This window comes from Myxocyprinus asiaticus, chromosome 43, assembly GCF_019703515.2.
Source record: "Myxocyprinus asiaticus isolate MX2 ecotype Aquarium Trade chromosome 43, UBuf_Myxa_2, whole genome shotgun sequence".
NCBI classification, from domain to species: Eukaryota; Metazoa; Chordata; class Actinopteri; order Cypriniformes; family Catostomidae; genus Myxocyprinus; species Myxocyprinus asiaticus.
Window position 1 is genome coordinate 20,943,073 of NC_059386.1, and position 18,461 is coordinate 20,961,533.

The 18,461-nt window shown below is 38.1% G+C and overlaps 1 protein-coding gene across 1 annotated transcript in view; it reads left to right on the top strand.

Annotated features, from left to right (window-relative positions):
• The first annotated feature begins 1,189 nt into the window (after window positions 1-1,189).
• ehd1b (EH-domain containing 1b) overlaps window positions 1,190-18,461 on the top strand; it is a 38,026-nt gene continuing 20,754 nt past the window's right edge. Inside the window, exons 1-2 of the mRNA XM_051685898.1 lie at window positions 1,190-1,983; window positions 12,043-12,140. Coding sequence (XP_051541858.1) covers window positions 1,583-1,983; window positions 12,043-12,140 — 499 coding nt within the window. The 5' untranslated portion in view covers window positions 1,190-1,582. The remainder of the gene's footprint in view (window positions 1,984-12,042; window positions 12,141-18,461) is intronic.

The window sequence follows — 18,461 nt, forward strand, 5'->3', positions numbered from 1 at the left end:
AAAGTTTGATTTTGAGGCAATTCTATTTAATTTTTTATCATTTGTTAAATTTTTGCAAATGTATAGATAATGACAATCCCTGAAATGATCACATTTATTTTTAGACAAAATACTTATTTGTCTTTTTCAGTTTTGTTCAAGGTGATTAAAGCAAAAGTTTTTTAATAACTGTCCAATAAGTAAAAGGATAGCATTTGGGTTAAAAATCCCCCCTGTTGCAGGGACTACCCCATAAAACACATTGTTTTCTTAAGTGGGGCGAAAATATTTGTTATTAAAAATGTTCAAAGTGGGTTTAACTTGACTAATTCAATCACAATAGAGATTAATTTATTTATAGAATTCTTTAGATGCGATGAAATGCCAAATGTGAATAAAATTAGCAGGAAATTTTTAACCCTCTTCTGAAGTGGTTATTTTGAAAAAGGTACAAAAGGCACAAAAAAAAAAAAAAAGGCATGTTAATGTCTCAAAAGTATTTGCCTACATTAACAAATTCTGCTTATAACTATTGCCCCTAAATTTACACAATATCCCTTTAACCCCCCTAGGGGCCTTTTACCCCAAGAGTGTGGTTAAAGGCTCCTGTGCCACCTTTTTTTTTTTTTTTTTTTTTTAAGAGTTTTATTCAAAACAAGCCTTCCGTTATTTATTTATTTTTTTCCAGACAAATTATGCTGCTTCATCAGTATTCAATAAAAAGAAGAATATTTTTTTTTTTCATTCTTGACACATTGTGTGACCATATAAAAAGCTAACTTTTCTTAAGGTGTGCCTTTAGCCCCGTGTTACCCTATTATATTATGTTATATTATACTATATTCAATATTTATCATTGTATTGCCTCCGAATTACTCATTCATTCATTTAAAAATAAAGTGAAAATTTAAGACATTTGTGAGGGTGATGGCTTCTATTTAACATTTAGCATTTTAATGCCTCTGAATTACCCATTCATTTATTTATTTGAAAATAAAACGCAAGATATTTGACAGTTCAATCATTCAGAAATACTCCTTACACATTATAAGACAGCACATAGATTGCATAAAGATAAAATGTTTTGTTTCTGTTCGATTAAAAGAAAATAAAACAAGTTCCTTTTTCTAACGAGACGTGAACATGAGCGGTTCACAGAACAGCAATTTGGGGAGGGTGTGGCTCTTATTTTGGAATCTCCTTGAGTTCCGGTCCATAGGAATGTAACTGTAGATGGGGCGCGAGCTCACGCGTAGAGGACTGGCGCTGTCGGGCTCACGAGAGGAACTGTATGATGTGCGCGGACTCTCCTGCAGATTCAAAAGAAAGCGGTCTCCTGCGACGTCGTAACTGAAGAGCCAGTTGACTTGAGTCTGATTTACGAAGAAGTCAAAGTTTGCTGCAGATAAATAAGAAAAGAGTAGGTTGAACAGCTGACAGCTCTAGCCCAACCCACCACGCTGGCAATCCGCTGTGACTGGACTGTTAATTCATCTGAACCGCTGGATTGAACTGCCTAGAAACCAGCAAAAGAACTAGTAAACCACAGTGTAAGTCTTTCTTTCTTCCTTAGATACGAAGTTTTGTCTGTACGTTTTGCAACATGTTCAGCTGGGCGAACAAGGACGGGAAGAAAAAGGATCCCGAACTGTTTCAGACAGTATCGGACGGGTTGAAGCGATTGTACAGGACCAAATTATTTCCATTGGAAGACACCTACCGCTTCCATGATTTCCACTCCCCGGCTTTGGAGGACGCCGATTTCGACAACAAACCCATGGTACTGTTAGTGGGGCAGTATTCCACGGGGAAAACAACTTTTATTCGGCATCTTATGGAGCAGGATTTTCCCGGAATGCGCATAGGCCCCGAACCGACCACTGACTCATTCATTGCGGTCATGCACGGGGACCAGGAGGGGCTCATCCCGGGCAACGCTTTAGTGGTTGACCCTAAGAAACCTTTCCGAAAACTCAACGCCTTTGGAAACGCCTTTCTCAACAGGTGAGATCCTTACTTTTAGTTGTCCAGCTCATTGCACTTTTGCACCCCCCACCCCCCATGTTTAACACGTCTAAATAATTAAATCTAAATATTTGTGCTTAGGGTTGCAGCTGTTCAGGGTGTTGGTTTCCTGTAGTGAGTCTCTGTGCAGAGGTTGTGGAGTTTTGTGCTGTGAATGAAGAATTACGTTTCCAGATAAAATGTAATGATGAGAACCATTGCTGGACTTTAAAAACTGGCCATTAGGATGAAGAAGTTCATGTTGTGTTACTGCACTCTTTGCACTCTTGCCAGCTAGTACTCTTGTTGTAATAAGTGTGGAGCTCTCTGACACAGTTAAACATTGAATTAACTAATTCATCTCCACTGATCAGACCATTGATTGATTGACTAATTTAAAAAGGTTCATTTTAAGTGTAGTACATCAGATTCCTTTTTTTGACCACTTATAGTACTGTAATTCTTCTGTTATATGTTGTTGAGCATTCAGTTAAACAGTCTACAGCAAATCACTACCTGTCCAATCTGTCAGTTTTTGAATTTCTTTTATACTAACCCTGACTAACCTTCATTGGCTTACACTTTCAAATGTAGTAACTGTCACACCCAGAAAAACCTTCAGGTTTTTGAACCTTCTGTATGTGCAAAATGAATGGTTTTTAAACTATTGAAGATGTTAACTTGTAAAAAGAGGCATTATCAGTCTTTTAACCTGAGCTTTTAAGTAGTGAAAAACCAATATATCGGCCAGGACGATAAACTGTTCAATATTTGGCCATTTTGTGATTATTTGGATCGGCCGATAACCATGTTCGCTTGGCCAATTAACAGAGGTGTTAACATTTTAAAGGTGCTGTAAGAGATTTTAGCCATTCTAGAATTTCCACAAGCTGAGCTGTTGGATTTGCCACGCCCCATCTTTCCGAAACCCAGACTCTGAAGTTACCAAATGAGCTTTATTGAGACCGACACTGTGCAGATGTGGTTGTGAAAAACAAGAGCAGCAAAATATCGCCTACAACTGTAATGAACAAAATGGCATAAAAATGGCACTACGCCTCAATAATTCGCTGGTACTACAACACTATGAGATTGACAGGCCAGCAGACACCATTTTGTTTGATGTTTACAGAGTCAACAGCTGTCACAGAGACCAGTGAGATATCTCAGGACACTTATTTCATTAATATCTTTCAGGGAGTATGAAAATATTTGCATACATTTCCATGAAAAATTCACTTACAGCACCTTTAAGTGAAGTTTGTGTCAGTTCCAAAATCTACCAATAGATTTGTACAGAGGGGTACATTGATTGTCAGAGACGTCTCATCAACCAAACTGATATACGGTGCTGCAATGCTATCGTTACGATAATCAAAACAAAGAGAGTGTAATTAACCGTGTTTCGAACACCTGTCTCTGCAAAACGTTTGCTAAACACGTTTTATTATCATTTAATGTAAGAACTTTGACTCGGTAATGGATATTATTTAATAAAAGTGAATGTTTGTTACTGACTGTAAACCTCCCTGCCCTAAGTGACGTAACACTCACCTGCATCTTGACCAAATGAATGAAGATTTCAGCATGAGATTGGAAGTTAGAATTAGTTAGAAGTCTGGCATAAAGTGTCATTCCGTTGCACTTTCCCCAGTTGAAAGGTGGAAATTCAGACTCTCCAAGTTGAATGAAGCGCTTCATGAATCATCACAGCATCAACAATACGGAGCATCACGGCTTACACACACACACACACCAGGCGTGTGGCAGTGGACTCAGTGAGCTGAAGCAGCGCATATACAGCAGGCGAGTGTTTCAAACAGCTAGACAGAGCACAGCTAAATGGAAAAGAATGCAGCGTCTTCAAAACTGAACTTCAACTTAACACACATATTAAAAATACTATGGCGTCTCCTGTTAAGCCAACCACAATTTGAAAATAGATGGTTCAGACAGTCACTAAAAAAACAAGTGCGTGCTTACTAATATTACTACGGTAACCTGAAGGAAGAACAGACAGACATGCATTGTGCACATTCTTTCATTGAGTTGAGCAGCAAATCTTCACATAATGACAAAATATGATGCATTATATTTTGATTATGCAATATTTTGTACATTTTGTAACCGATTATTTTATAACAGCCTATAGTAATGAATGGACGATACACTGGAACAACAAGATGCAATGCAGCAGCCAAAGATGTTTGTCAGACATGTTATTATATATACAGTTATGAACATGTCGTTGCTCCTTGAGTACTTGACGAGTAATTAGTCAGAGTACTCGAGTAGACAAAATAACCAAAATGCCCATCACTAGTAAATATTGCATAAAAAAAAAAAAACATTTTTTTTTTACATCTGATTTGCTTTTGTTAAATTATATTATGTTTATCGGCATTTATATCGGCCATCCTGCTTTCTAGATATCAGTATTGGCATTGGTCATTGAAAAACCATATCGATTGACTACTACGTTTTAGCTTCTTGCTCATAAGTCTCTAGTTCCTACTTTGGAGAGAGACGTCAGCTGACACTGGTTTTGACAGCTGCTGAGGCCTTTAAGGGTCTTTTTTTAACAAGCTCTTGGGGAATGGGGCCCTTCATAAGGAATGGCATGAAGAAAGATGAGTTTACAATAGTGTAGCTGTTCAATTCCCAGGTGCCTTTTCAACATGATGTCACATATGTCCTTTATGTTAAATTTCTGACTTGTTAGGCTTGAATGAAGGTTGAATGAAGTTCAGCAGAGATGATTGTGCCTTTTCTCAGGAACTACTGCTACTAGACAATTCCTTGGATTTTGCTTGTTGTAGCTCTAAAGCCTTGTATAGGACTTCCCCAATGGAGCTGAGCTTTACAAAACGCTCGGCTTAACTGAACCCCATGCTGGTCAATGCTTGAGTGAGATGGATACCCCAACAGGCCTGGGCTGGCAGAACGAAGTGTTTTATTCAAAGAAATGTTCTTTAAAAAAAATCTTGGAATGAATGCTGCCTTTAGCTTGTACAATGAGTTCACAATTCACTCATGACTGGTAGGAGAATAGTTAAAGGTTTCAGCCCTTCCTCCCCCCATACTCACCTTGTCAATGCAATTCAACTAAGGTCAAATCAAGGTTTCATGGAGTCGGCTCAGCATTTTCTAAATTCTGTCATGGATTGATCGGAGACGTGTTTTTATGGGTTATCCTACTTCCTAAAAACAAGTTTTTAGGATTTGGCACCTTTATCTTCCCTGTGTGACTTTTGGAGATAGCTCAGCAAAGGTGGAAAAAGATTGACTCTGCTAAGAATTCCCAGTCACTGCACAGATAAACTGGGGAACTGACTCAGCAATTTCTTGGCCCTCGTTTGTACGGGTTCAACTCAAAAGTGTCTTCTGTTTGCAAATCTGATCAGCTCTCTGACCCCAGCTTCCTTTATATTATGCTGCGCATTGCTTATCAAGCATAATGAAAATTCTCTCCCAGCGATTTTCCTGTGACCTTGTCGGAGAGGTAAAGGGTAGCTTGAAGGTGATTGGCAAAGTATACAGGGAATATTGTTCGTACTAAATTGTGTGTACCTTGTGACCACAGTTTTAGCTGTAGATTCTTAGTACATATTAACCACTGGCTCATTCCAGTAGTTCAAACACTTTTGCCCTGCCTTTGTACTGACGTCTCCACTTTCCCTATACTACTCCTGTGCACCTGCATGCATTATGTTCTAAAGGCTCTGTTGAATTTGGAATTGTGTAGCATAATTATAAACTGTCACCAGTGTAGTATGGTAGTGCCAAGAGCTAAGATGAAATGTCTGTGTTTCAAAGCTGTCATAGTAGCTGCGTTTACTGACACTTTTTGTTTTAATCAGAATTAAATCATTCCGATTGATGATTCCGAATGTACTGTTTACATGAACACTACATAAAGTGATCGGATTGATGTGAGCATTTATATGTATCAAGCATCAGATCCGAACTGCTATTGTGACGTGTGTACACTGCATGATTATACTGCATTCCCCCAACGTTTGAAGGGGTGTTCACACTTGATTTTGAGCACACAAAATTAATTCTGACTAATTCTGAGGATATGATGTTATGCGCAACGGCTTGTAGATTTAGTAATCAATACATAAATAACAAAAAATATTAAATTCAAAATGTTCAAATATACCATGTACTCTCCAACAACCAAATTGGGCCCGGTTGCGAGGGAGGGTAGAGTCACATGGGGTAACCTACTCATGGTCGCTATAATGTGTGGTTCTCGCACTTGTTGGGCCACGTGGTGAGTTGTGCGTGGAAGCTGCGGAGAATAGCGTGGGCCTCCACACGCGCTACGTCAACAAGTCACGTGATAAGATGCACGGATTGACTGACTCAGACGCGGAGGCAACTGAGATTTGTCCTCCGCCACCCGGATTGAGGCGGGTCACTACACCACCACGAGGACTAAGAGCACATTGGGAATTTGCATTCCAAATTGGGGAGAAAAGGGGAGAAAAAAAATATACCATGTACTCATTTTTCAGCAACAATAAAAAAAAAACATCCAGCTTTGAAATATGCAGTCTTTGAATTGAACTAAGAGGCCAGTTCTATTTACCTGTTTCATGTGATATCTTTATATGACCTCACTGACATACATTACAGTATATGACTAAAACTCCACATACCTTCAGTGTGCTGCACTGTGGGCTGCGACAAAAGTCAGCAAAACGTTTGTTTCTATTTACAAAGCTTAATAAAGTGATACTGCTGTTTACATACCAGAGCCAAAATCATCAAGTCAACCAGTGATGAAGGGGCAGAGCAGTGATTAAACACTTACATTTATAATACTATGGCCGTGTAAGATGTGTGACGATTGTAACATATTGCATAAAAAGCACTATAACATCACTGTACAGTATATATTTAATTAAAGGCTATACAGATAAGATTTTGAAGCACAGTTTATTCACTCCACCAGATTACAATGTAAAAATAGTCATATTTACACAGCAAGTTGATATGGAAAATGCTGGATATTTTTAATTAACTACGTTATAAAAGAGACAACATACATGACAACATAAATAAAACACAATAGTAATAATTAATCATTTGCATAGGTTTGTTTGCCTCAGTTGCTTTCTGTGTTCTCTTTATGAGCTCAAAGCAGATCTTACTTTCATTTAGGTGGGATCATTACAGACGTTTAGTAATCTAGCGACTGAGTCAGACCAGAAAACAACACCAACATTTGTAACTCCTGAATGAGAGATGTTTTACGGTGATATACCACTGGGTGTGTGTGCTCACCGATCACACGTCAGACTGGCTGGCGTACGGAGATTAATCGTGAATAAAATATATATAAATGTCCGTGAAAGTCAAATCTGGCAACAATTTCTGCTGCCTTCAGACATGTAAAAACTTCTCCTGGCACTTGGCATGGATCAAAAGCAACTTTTGGATGCTTTTATTGACGTCATTTTACAGGTGTTTCTCCGTTCACCGCTGTTGCTTCTTTACGCTGATGGTCACAAATATGGCCACTGTGATGAAAGTTAGATGTTGTGCGTGAAACGTCATGATGCCATTACTGCGTCAGTAATGAACATACGCAGGTCGTCCCAGTTTCACTAAACAATCCGATCGAGTGTTTACATGGCAAAAATAATATTTTCAAATGGATTACAAAAGGTTTACACCACCCCTTACAATCCAAATGAAATTTAAATCGGATGTGGCCAATTTAATCCGATTGATGTGGTTACATGAGACTTGTTTTATTCGGATTAAGTTAGTCTGATCACAAACGGATTACCAGGGTCCATGTAAACGCAGCTAGTGATGATAAAACAAATCCCTGTATGGTATTTTAACCACTACTTCAGTAGGGCTGGGTGGTTTTTCAGATTAAAGGAATAGTTCACCCAAAAATGAAAATTTGCTGACAATTTATTCGCCTTCAGGCCATCCAAGATGTATAGGACCTTTTTTCTTCATCGGAACAGGATTTAAGATTTTTAGGAAAGTATCCCAGGTTTTTAGCTTCATCCAATGAAAGTGAATGGACACCAATTTTTGACGGTCCAAAAAGCACACTTAGTCAGCATAAAAGTAACCTACACGACTCCCGCCAATCAAGTAATGTCTTCTGAAGTGAATCGATATGTTTGTGTGAAAAACTAATCGCTAATTGAACTGCTCAGCGTGAACCGCTAGAGGGCATCTCTATCTGCAGGGGTTTATGAATATACACACAAATTGTTTGATACAATGAGTACTTGGATAAACTTACTAATTTATAGATATTGATTTGAAGATAACATTTGTAAATAGACTTGGTTTAGATAAAATGAATACCTACACTGGCTAAGAATTATTTAGTACTTTTCTTATTCTATTATTTCTGAACATCTGGGTTTGTTAGATTTTAATTTATTTTAAATTCGGGCCAGTTGCTAGAATTGTCACTTGCCCGATCGGGCTAGTGCTGCATTTATAACGTTAGTGCAAGTAGACAACATGTGTGAGAGCACAAAAATTACACGGAGCGAACAAAGTCTTCTAACCGAGCACTCAGAGACGAGTGAGCACGATTATATTTAGCTGTGTGCGCACAATAATTTGGATGCATGTGCGCACAAGAATGTGCAGACACCAAGCGCGCTCTCCTGGAACTGTCCTTGCTCTTTTCTGAGTGTCCAAGCAGCAGCAATTACCAATGAGTAGAAAATATCAGGGAAAAAAAAAACGCTTCATGTATTTCAGAGCGGAATTGCATGTCTTCCACATTCCGTGTTCACAGTGTGTGAAATTCCCACATTTTTTCGTTTTAACATGTTGGTGAAAATTAGTAATCCACTCATAGGAACACAAGAAATCAATAGTTTCTTTCTATTGGACTGTAAATCTCTGTCTCTCCGTGCATCTCTCTCTCATCTCTCTCCGTGCAGCATAAATGCTGTTTAACGTGCATGCGCTCTCTTGAAGGGACAGAGTGCTAGAATTGTTCCTACAGTAAAAAAAGAGCACTTTTTATCTAATTAATTTCCCTTTAGAGATGAAGTGTGGAATGAAACATAATAACCTTAGTTAAAACCCGGTTATACACTTGCCTGAAAATCATGAGCTCAGTATCCAAATTGTAAATATAAATTTAATTAGGTAATATTTAAAAACGTAAACATTAATTCGACATGATAATGGCATTTGATATGAGAAGAAGCAAAATCACTCTGGCTATTATTATTTTCAGCTGTAGGGTGAAGAGGACTTTTTAAAACAGTTTACTTCGTATCATCCTCATGACACCTGTCACATGTCTCATTTCTGGACTGTACTGGTATTTTCTTTCTGTTATTTGTTTATCAGTCAGCGTTGGTCTTGTTTGGGTTGTCTAATTTCATGTTTATATCCACATTCTTAATTCACAGATTAGGCCTAATGTCTACCTACTGTATATTACACATCACTACCAATTTAGTAGCAAGGTCTCCTCTCTCAGGGATTCTTAAGTGTATTACATTCAGCCAATAATCAAATCTTGAACTCAGTGACTAAATCTTTGATCCTGGTTGTGAAAAAAATTACACAGGGCCCAAAAGTTGACAGAACTCTTAGCTTAAAAACACGTGTAAACGGCAGGACGGCAGAGGTTAATGCGATGAATTAATTAATTAATAACTGTAAAGCGCTTATGATTTATGCCTTATATAACCCCATATATCTTCTAAATTATAAACGTGATACAATTTTGGGGGAGTAATAATACACAGTAATATGTAAAACGTATTATACAGGATATCAAATATATTTAGCTTCTGACACTGTTTTTTTAAAGCCTAAATGGTAAAAATGTCTATTTTACATTTTTGTGTTGGGACCAGTTAAAAGTTTGGCAGGGCAAGTAAAAATCTGAAGCACTGGCCCATCCGGACCAGTAGAAAAAATCCTTGGCGTTGAGCCCTGCTCTGTTGACAACTTCCCCCTGTGGTGCATTTGGTGCATTTTTAAATTTTTCTTGCACACCTTTGTTTCCTATGATGAAAAGAACTTTGATTTGTCTAACCAGGTTGCCTTGCATTCTAATAAAGAACATACAATTTGAATCATGTTGGAGTACATTTAAAAGTTGAAAAAATCGAATTGTGAATCGTCCATAAGTTTGATAAAAATCAGGATTCTTTTTTTTTTTTTTTTTTTTTTTTTGCCATATCGTCCAGCCCTAGGCTGAAGATAAATTTACAGTTATCACTGTAGCTGGTGGCTCTCTGTGGTGTTATGCAACCTGCACCATTACTGCACTCTTGCTGAACAGGTCTTGATTCTTATATGTAGGTGTAATCATTTGTAAGCTTGATACGAGTTCTCAATACTCGTCGATGAGTCAATCAAAAATGAAAATAATACTGATGTTTTTGGAACATTAAGTCCTGGAAGCTGCTGGAATTTCAAACATTTCTTGAATAAACTACACACAACTAGATTTTAATCAAAGTTAGGTTTGGGTTAGGGGCTAGAATAATCATTATAACACAGAATAGTTGGTTCTATTATTTTTCCCTATGGAAATAAAAGTTGTAAGTTTCTGTACGAACCAACCATGTCTCGTACTATTATTAGATTCTATGTGTCCCTGTAAATGATTGATACTTTTTGTATCCAGTGAGTAGGCACTTTATGATAGGATGTGAAATTAGTATTTTGATATATTTGCATCAGGCATGAAGAGAAAATTTCACCTCTGCAGGAAGTTTATAAGGCCTTTTGGTTGTTAGATGTCATCAATTAAACAAACCTCCAAATTCCAAGTATGGTACGTTTGTTCAGTAGATTTCTGTATAAATGGAAGGGTATTGCATCTGTTCCTGTCCCTGGATGCAGGAAATCCCTTAAGTTAAGAAAACCCTTAATAGACCACAACAGTCTGGTTCTGGAAGTGAAAAACCCATTCATTTTTTCCATAGACAAATTGGTTTTCAACAATAACTTATAAACCTTTAAAGACACACCTACCTTGAGCTCCGAGGTTGTTTATCGATGGTACATGCTTCCGTTGAAGCCATCTGTCTGCATTATTTCAAATTCATTGATTAAAAATCGTGTTTGATAGCAGAATTCATGGATGAACAACTACATTACCCATGGTCCAGCAGAGAAAGCTTCACCAAATGCCCGTGAAATGTGCCTTGTAGCGACCGCCCACTCCCATGACGCACTGTGAATGACGTAATCGAATCTGTCTCTTCACCCTTAAACTATTTATCTATTTGTACATATATTGTTTCTATACTTATAATCAACAACCTAAAATCAATAGTTTTTATATATTCACATGGTTTTTATTCAATGTCATTATTCGCAATGCTTCATGGGATTGTAGTTCGTGCCCTCAGTAAAGATGGTAAGTACACAGTCTTGGAACTTTTGTCTTTTTGTCAGATTTTCAAATAATCTTTTGTCTCCAAAACACAGTTTGTGATGTTGTGATACTTCCGGAACCCAGACAGCTGAATAAGTGGGCCGCACTGTTGTGCTCTATTGTGTGTTGTTGCTAAAGATTCTCTTAACTTTAGGGGTTTCTTGCCACCAATAACGTGTGGAATGCTTGCAGAAGGGAGATGTGGGATACGATTGGCAGTAGTGAAGGTTGCAGAGTGGAGGAAATAAGTGTTGGCACTCTTTCTGGAAAAATGATAGGGGGAGAATATGTAAAATATATATGGGGGAACATGGCAATGGGGGGTTTGAGGTTGAAGATTTGTTTTTGTTGGACTAAAATGTGCTGGTATGTTAAAGACATGGAAATGATAGCATATATTCTGCAGGGTTTATGCATGAATGAGAAATGCACAGAAAGATAAAGAACAGGCATTTGGTCATGGAAAAGCTGAGGTAAGAGCTGTAATGATAAGATTTGGCAAGCAAGAAGGGAATTCCTTCCAATCAATCATTTTGCACACACAAAAACATACCAGACCGCTCTGTGTCTAAATCACACACTGTTTTAAACTGGTGAGCTGTCTGATTGTTTGATGTGTCTGCCCATTTTAAATGTTTGATCCTTTTTCTCAGGTTTATATGTGCTCAAATGCCAAATCCAGTGCTGGACAGCATCAGCATCATAGACACTCCTGGGATTCTGTCCGGAGAGAAACAGAGGATCAGCAGAGGTTGGTATTTTTCTTGCTCTCTGGCACTTTGTCTTCCTCTTTCTTTCTTTATTTGTCTTTTCTTATTATTTCCCCTCTTCTGTCTTCCCTTCTTTGGCCGTCCCCTGGCTTCCTTTCCCGCAACTTCATATTTAGTGTCCTATTAATATGTGCTCCATTTGCATAGACTGCTGTGAGTGTGCAATCTAAAAGTGGCTCACAACTGTGTCTGCCGACACACTAGGGTTGTCACGACACCATAATCATACCTTACGATACTATACCAAATAAAGTATCATGATACCACACAAAAGTGTGTTAATTCTTAACACAGTTTGTCATATTGATTCTTAGAAACTAGCCATTCCACTTGTTGCTCCGGAAGTGGTGAAAATTATGGATGAACTGGGAGAAGGCTCAAATGGACTAACTTGTTACCTAATACATTCTTAGTTTAAAAAAAAAAAAAAAAACTTTGCTGCATCAAATCAGACAGTTCAAACGGCAATGGCTGTAAACTTTTATTCCATAAATCTGTGATTATTTGAATGTTGGTAACATAAAAATAAAGATATTGTAACATTGAAAAGACTATTTTGAACAGCCGTTTCATTATTACAACCGCTTCAGCCCCTCTCATTACAACCACTTCAGCCTCTCTCTCCTGGTAAAGAGCAGCGTGAATGCAGATTACACACTGGTTTGAATGCATGGCTCAGGGACGTGATCAAACCGTGACCAAACCGATCTGGGCTGCGTTTTTCAAAAGCATTTGTAACTGGAAAAAAATAAACGAGTGCAATGTTCAATTATTCAGAGAAACGGTAAATCTGTAAATGATAAGATAAAAGCATTTAGGTTAAATGAAGTGGCCCTAAACGGTGTGTATTCCGCAGAAGCAGTGGGATGTGTCCGAAGGTGTTTAATAAGGTTGCTGGTATTCCCCCTTTGGCTTGAAATCTTTGTAGGTATTCACAACAGATGGGTTTTCCTGGGTCTCATCAGGCTATGATTCAAAATCTTATGTGAATTTTGTTTTTCAAAAAGCTTCTCACTCTCCAAAGTTTTATTTAAATCCATAATATCCATTAGGAGACATGACCTCCAAGTTAAGACGCTGGGATTCAGACGTGTGCGTGTTTGAAGCATGTGAAAACCCCACATTGATAAATAAACAATACCATATAAGGGGCAAATTCTAAACAGCATTTTGCGCTCTTAAAGGGCGCTGCGTGAAGGGGACACCACTCGAAAAGACTACATTTTTATCCCCTTTTCTCCACAATTTGGAATGCCCAATTCCCACTACTTAGTAGGTCCTCATGGTGGCATGGTTACTCACCTCAGTCCAGGTGGTGGAGGACAAGTCTCAGTTGCCTCCGCTTCTTATCACGTGGCTCGCTGTGCATGACACCGCGGAGACCCACAGCATGTGGAGGCTCATGCTGCTCTCTGCGATCCACGCACAACTTACCTCGCGCCCCATTGAGAGCAAGAACCACTAATCATGACCATGAGGAGGTTACCCCATGTGACTCTACCCTCCCTAGCAACCGGGCCAATTTGGTTGTTTAGGAGACCTGGCTGGAGTCACTCAGCACGCCCTGGATTCGAACTCGTGACTCCAGGGGTGGTAGTCAGTGTCAATACTCGGGCCCGAAAAGACAAAATTTTTAATGTTACTGCAGACATGGGTCTTATTCAAATTTTAGCGAAAATATTATTTACTGCCGTATATACAACAATTTACAGTACTATTGTATTAACGGTACTACCGTTTAAAAAAATACTGTGGCACTGCCAGTATTTTGAAGCTTAAGTATCGTGATACTACTGTAGCACCGGTATACCGTGCAACCCTACGACACAACCTTGGCCCAAGTAAAAGACAAGGGGTTCATTAGTTTGCTGCTATGTTACAACAGTGTTGAGGAGGAAATATTTTTAGTTCTCCTGTTTACATTAGAGCACAACAAACCCATGCTCTTTCCATAGGCCTTTTTTCCTATAGGAAGGAAAGGAAGTTGAACACCCAATTAATCTATAGTGACAACAACTGGGCTGTCCATTCCAATGCAGGCCAGGAAACTGACATTACTGCAGAATAGACAGGATGGGGTAAAGATGTACAAATGAGCGGACTGCGTGAATGAATCCATGTTCAAACATTAGCTTTGGTGCTATTGATCATGTTGTGTCATTTTTGAGAGGGAGTAGGTGTGTGGCGACACACTTCGTTTTGTGATCTTTCTTGGAGTGGCTTTCTTCCTGTCTGTGGCAGACAAGCAAGAGCACTCTATGAAACCGTAGCAAAATGCATAACAGTTCTTTTGGACATGGTACCATGGTAATACCATGACTTGTTTTTTAACAAGTATGGTAAAACGGGGGCCTTGGTAGCACAGCGAGTAACGACGCTGACTACCACCCCTGGAGTCGCGAGTTCGAATCCAGGGCGTGCTGAGTGACTCCAGCCAGGTCTCCTAAGCAACCAAATTGGCCCGGTTGCTAGGGAGGGTAGAGTCACATGGGGTAACCTCACCGTGGTCGCTATAATGTCGTTTGCTCTCGGTGGGGTGTGTGGTGAGTTGTGAGTGGATGCCGCGGAGAATAGCATGAAGCCTCCACAGGTGATATGCCTCCGCGGTAACGCGCTTAACAAGTCACGTGATAAGATGCGCAGGTTGACTGTCTCAGACACGGAGACAACTGAGATTTGTCCTCCGCCACCCAGATTGAGGTGAGTCACTACGCCACCACGAGGACTTGTGAAGCTCATTGGGAATTGGGCATTCCAAATTGGGGAGAAAAAGGGGAGAAAATAATTTTTTTAACATGGTACAGGGTTCCCGTTGTTATGGAAAAGATTGAATATTAGGGATTTTTAAAATTGTGATTTCCATGCCTGGAAAGGTCATGGAAGGTCATGGAAATTAATCAAATCTGAAAGTCATGTAGTAGGCTTGGAAATTTCTATTGTGACTATATATTTTTAATATTTTAAGGTATTGGCAACTGATATTTAATGGCCAATTATTGATCAAATTAAAACCACCGGCATATTGTTCATAAGCATGAAAATGCTGTAATTGGGGGAAAAAACAACCAATGGTTTATTTATAATTAATTACAAAAATTTGTTGCGTTGTATAATGTTTACCCAGTGTGTAATATAAGAAATATCTACCACAATAAATAAAATCCAGAAAATGTAAAGCATGTTTAATATGCATAATAGGGCTGTCAACAGGGCTAAGAAACAAAATTAGAATTTTTCACTGAAACATTACCAAAATTCTAATTATATTCACATTTTAAGGACATTATTTCAGTCATGGGGAAAAATCTACAAGATTCCTAGATTTTTAAATTGACGTTGTCACCTACATCTACAAGTGGGCACAACAAATCAGTATGAACCAATCAACATTGTGTCATAGCTATTGTTTATTGCAAAGAACATACCTGTCTGTTAAAATGATAAAGCCAAAAGATTTAGTCAGTTCATATTCAGTTTATATATTGAGTAAAGAAGTAAAACAAGAATAGAAATGCTTCAGAAGACAGTTCTATGTTAACTTGGTGTTGCACCGTAGCCTGAACTGGTGCCATAGTAGTACTACAGACTCCAGCTTCATAATACCAGCAGTACCTCAGTGTTTTTCATTAAATACAGTTGTTTGCCCGGGCCTAATGCTTATGCAGCGAGACGCTGATAAGAGAGCAAGGCATAGTCAAGACACAACTGCCAAAGAACTCCACCTCTGGGGAATGTTCACTCCGAAAGTGTATGTCTTTTTCTATGCAAGTGTGCGCAAGATGGACGTCTTTTAAGTACTTATGAAAAAGGTACAAGAATGTGGTAATCATTCTGTATAGTGATGAGACGATATGATCGGTTTGATATACGATATGAGGTTCACGATTCGATACAATCTCGATTAGATATAATAATTAAATTACAAAATATTACAGAAAAATCTTTTTCTGAAAAAAAATTGAGCAAAATGCACAATTTCTCATCAAAATAAAGTTCTTTAATACACAATATAAATGCTCAAAGTTTAAATAATAAGAGTTGCTCAAATACCTTTCTCTATAAGAAAAGATCACAAATAAATAAGCTTTCATAAATAGTGGGTTACATTCCAGCTGATCAGGTGCAGAACAAGCAATAGAACTGAACAAAACCTGTCCTGAAAAAAACTATGTAAAAGTGTATATTTCTTATATATATATAATTTGTTTGTCATTAAATCAAATCAAAATCAAATCCCTTTATTGTCACTCAACCATATACACAAGTGCAACAGTGGGTAAAAGTCTTGGGTGCAGTTCCAAACAACATAGCAGTATGACAATTACAATAAACATCTGATTTGCACATAACACAGTTTACACATCTTGTTTCACAACACAATATACACCTAATAATATACAGTATACACAAAATAAGAAGACTGTATACAATAAAAATACACTGTACCCCCATGTAATCAGTGGAAATAAATATGAAGTGTTGTGTTGACATTCAGCTGTCGGTTGATAGTCAGTTATCATTATTATTATAATCAAAATTTATCTTTGTAAAAATACAAAAATCCTACATTATATTAATTAATATTATCATGAAATTGTATATATAATAATGATATGAGCTATCACTGTTTGAAATGTGTACAATTTACAAGTAATATCATTGAGTTTACATTCATTTAAGAAACGCTAAAAAGGTACTGTCACTTTAAGAGTTCAACGAGCGCTTCAGTGTTCCGGTTCAGCGAACATTAACACAAATCTCTTGGTTTCTTTAGCGCATCCATGTTGTGTGAGATTAAAATTCATATTTATTTTTCCTTTTTTATCTGACTGTAAAAAACATAAAGGATATTAAAACACATTATTCAATGAAAGTGGAGTGCATTATTCAATGAAAGTGGAAAGTGTTTGATGGACACACATTACACAGAGGAAACGATCTGTGTTAATCTCAAGCATTTTTTGTCAAAACAAGGCGATTTTTCCACGTATTCCAGTACTTACATTTATTTCTAAAAGCTAAATTCAAGCACTTTAAGGACCTTGTGTGAACCCTGTAAACAGTGTAAAAAAAGCGCAGTAGGGGTAAAATCAAGTGATAGAGAGATGATGTTTGACGGGTGATTCCATTTATGATCACATGGGCAGAAAACAATGTTGCAAATTTCAAAATATCGAGATTTTCCACAATATGGTTAATCATGGTTAATTCTGTAACATAAAAATACTATGGTATTATGTTGATCTTATGGAGATATACATATCACTGTACGATGGCCGCCTCGGTGTGGAGCGCTCCTATTGTTTTGTTGTTTTTGTTTGTTTGTCCTGTGTTTAGTAATCTTTTTCCAGTCAGTTTTACCAGAGACGAACTGCTGAACATTCGACACCTTATACCAGTCTTTTCCCAGTTTTTGAATATTCAGACATTTTGCTGGACATTTTAGTTGGAGGCGCGGCTTTGTTGTTCAGGAGACGCAGGTGAGGGAGATGAGCTGGTGTGCTGGTCAAACTCCGTCGGCGCGGCTTTTGAACAGCCCTGCCGAGCATTCATCTTGCGAATCTCCGCTCTCTTCCTAACAAAACGGACAAACTACATCTCCTCACCCACACAAACAAGGACTTTTCAACCGCTGCTGCCTTGTGCTTCACAGAAACCTGGTTGAGTGAAGCCATTCGGGACAGCGCATTACATCTGCCGGACTTTCAGCTGTTCAGAGCGGATCGCACCGCGGAGTTAACGGGGAAAACGAGAGGCGGTGGAACATGCTTTTACATCAATGAAAGTTGATGTACAGATGTAACAATGTTAAAGAGGATGTGCTGTCCTAATTTGGAAGCGCTCTTTATTAACTGTAAGCCTTTCTACTCGCTGTGGGAGTTTTCTTCGTTTATTCTGGTGAATGTGTACAGGTGCTGGTCATATAATTAGAATATCATCAAAAAGTTGATTTATTTCACTAATTCCATTCAAAAAGTGAAACTTGTATATTATATTCATTCATTACACACAGACTGATATATTTCAAATGTTTATTTCTTTTAATTTTGATGATTATAACTGACAACTAAGGAAAATCCCAAATTCAGTATCTCAGAAAATTAGAATATTACTTAAGACCAATACAAAGAAAGGATTTTTAGAAATCTTGGCCAACTGAAAAGTATGAACATGAAAAGTATGAGCATGTACAGCACTCAATACTTAGTTGGGGCTCCTTTTGCCTGAATTACTGCAGTAATGCGGCGTGGCATGGAGTCGATCAGTCTGTGGCACTGCTCAGGTGTTATGAGAGCCCAGGT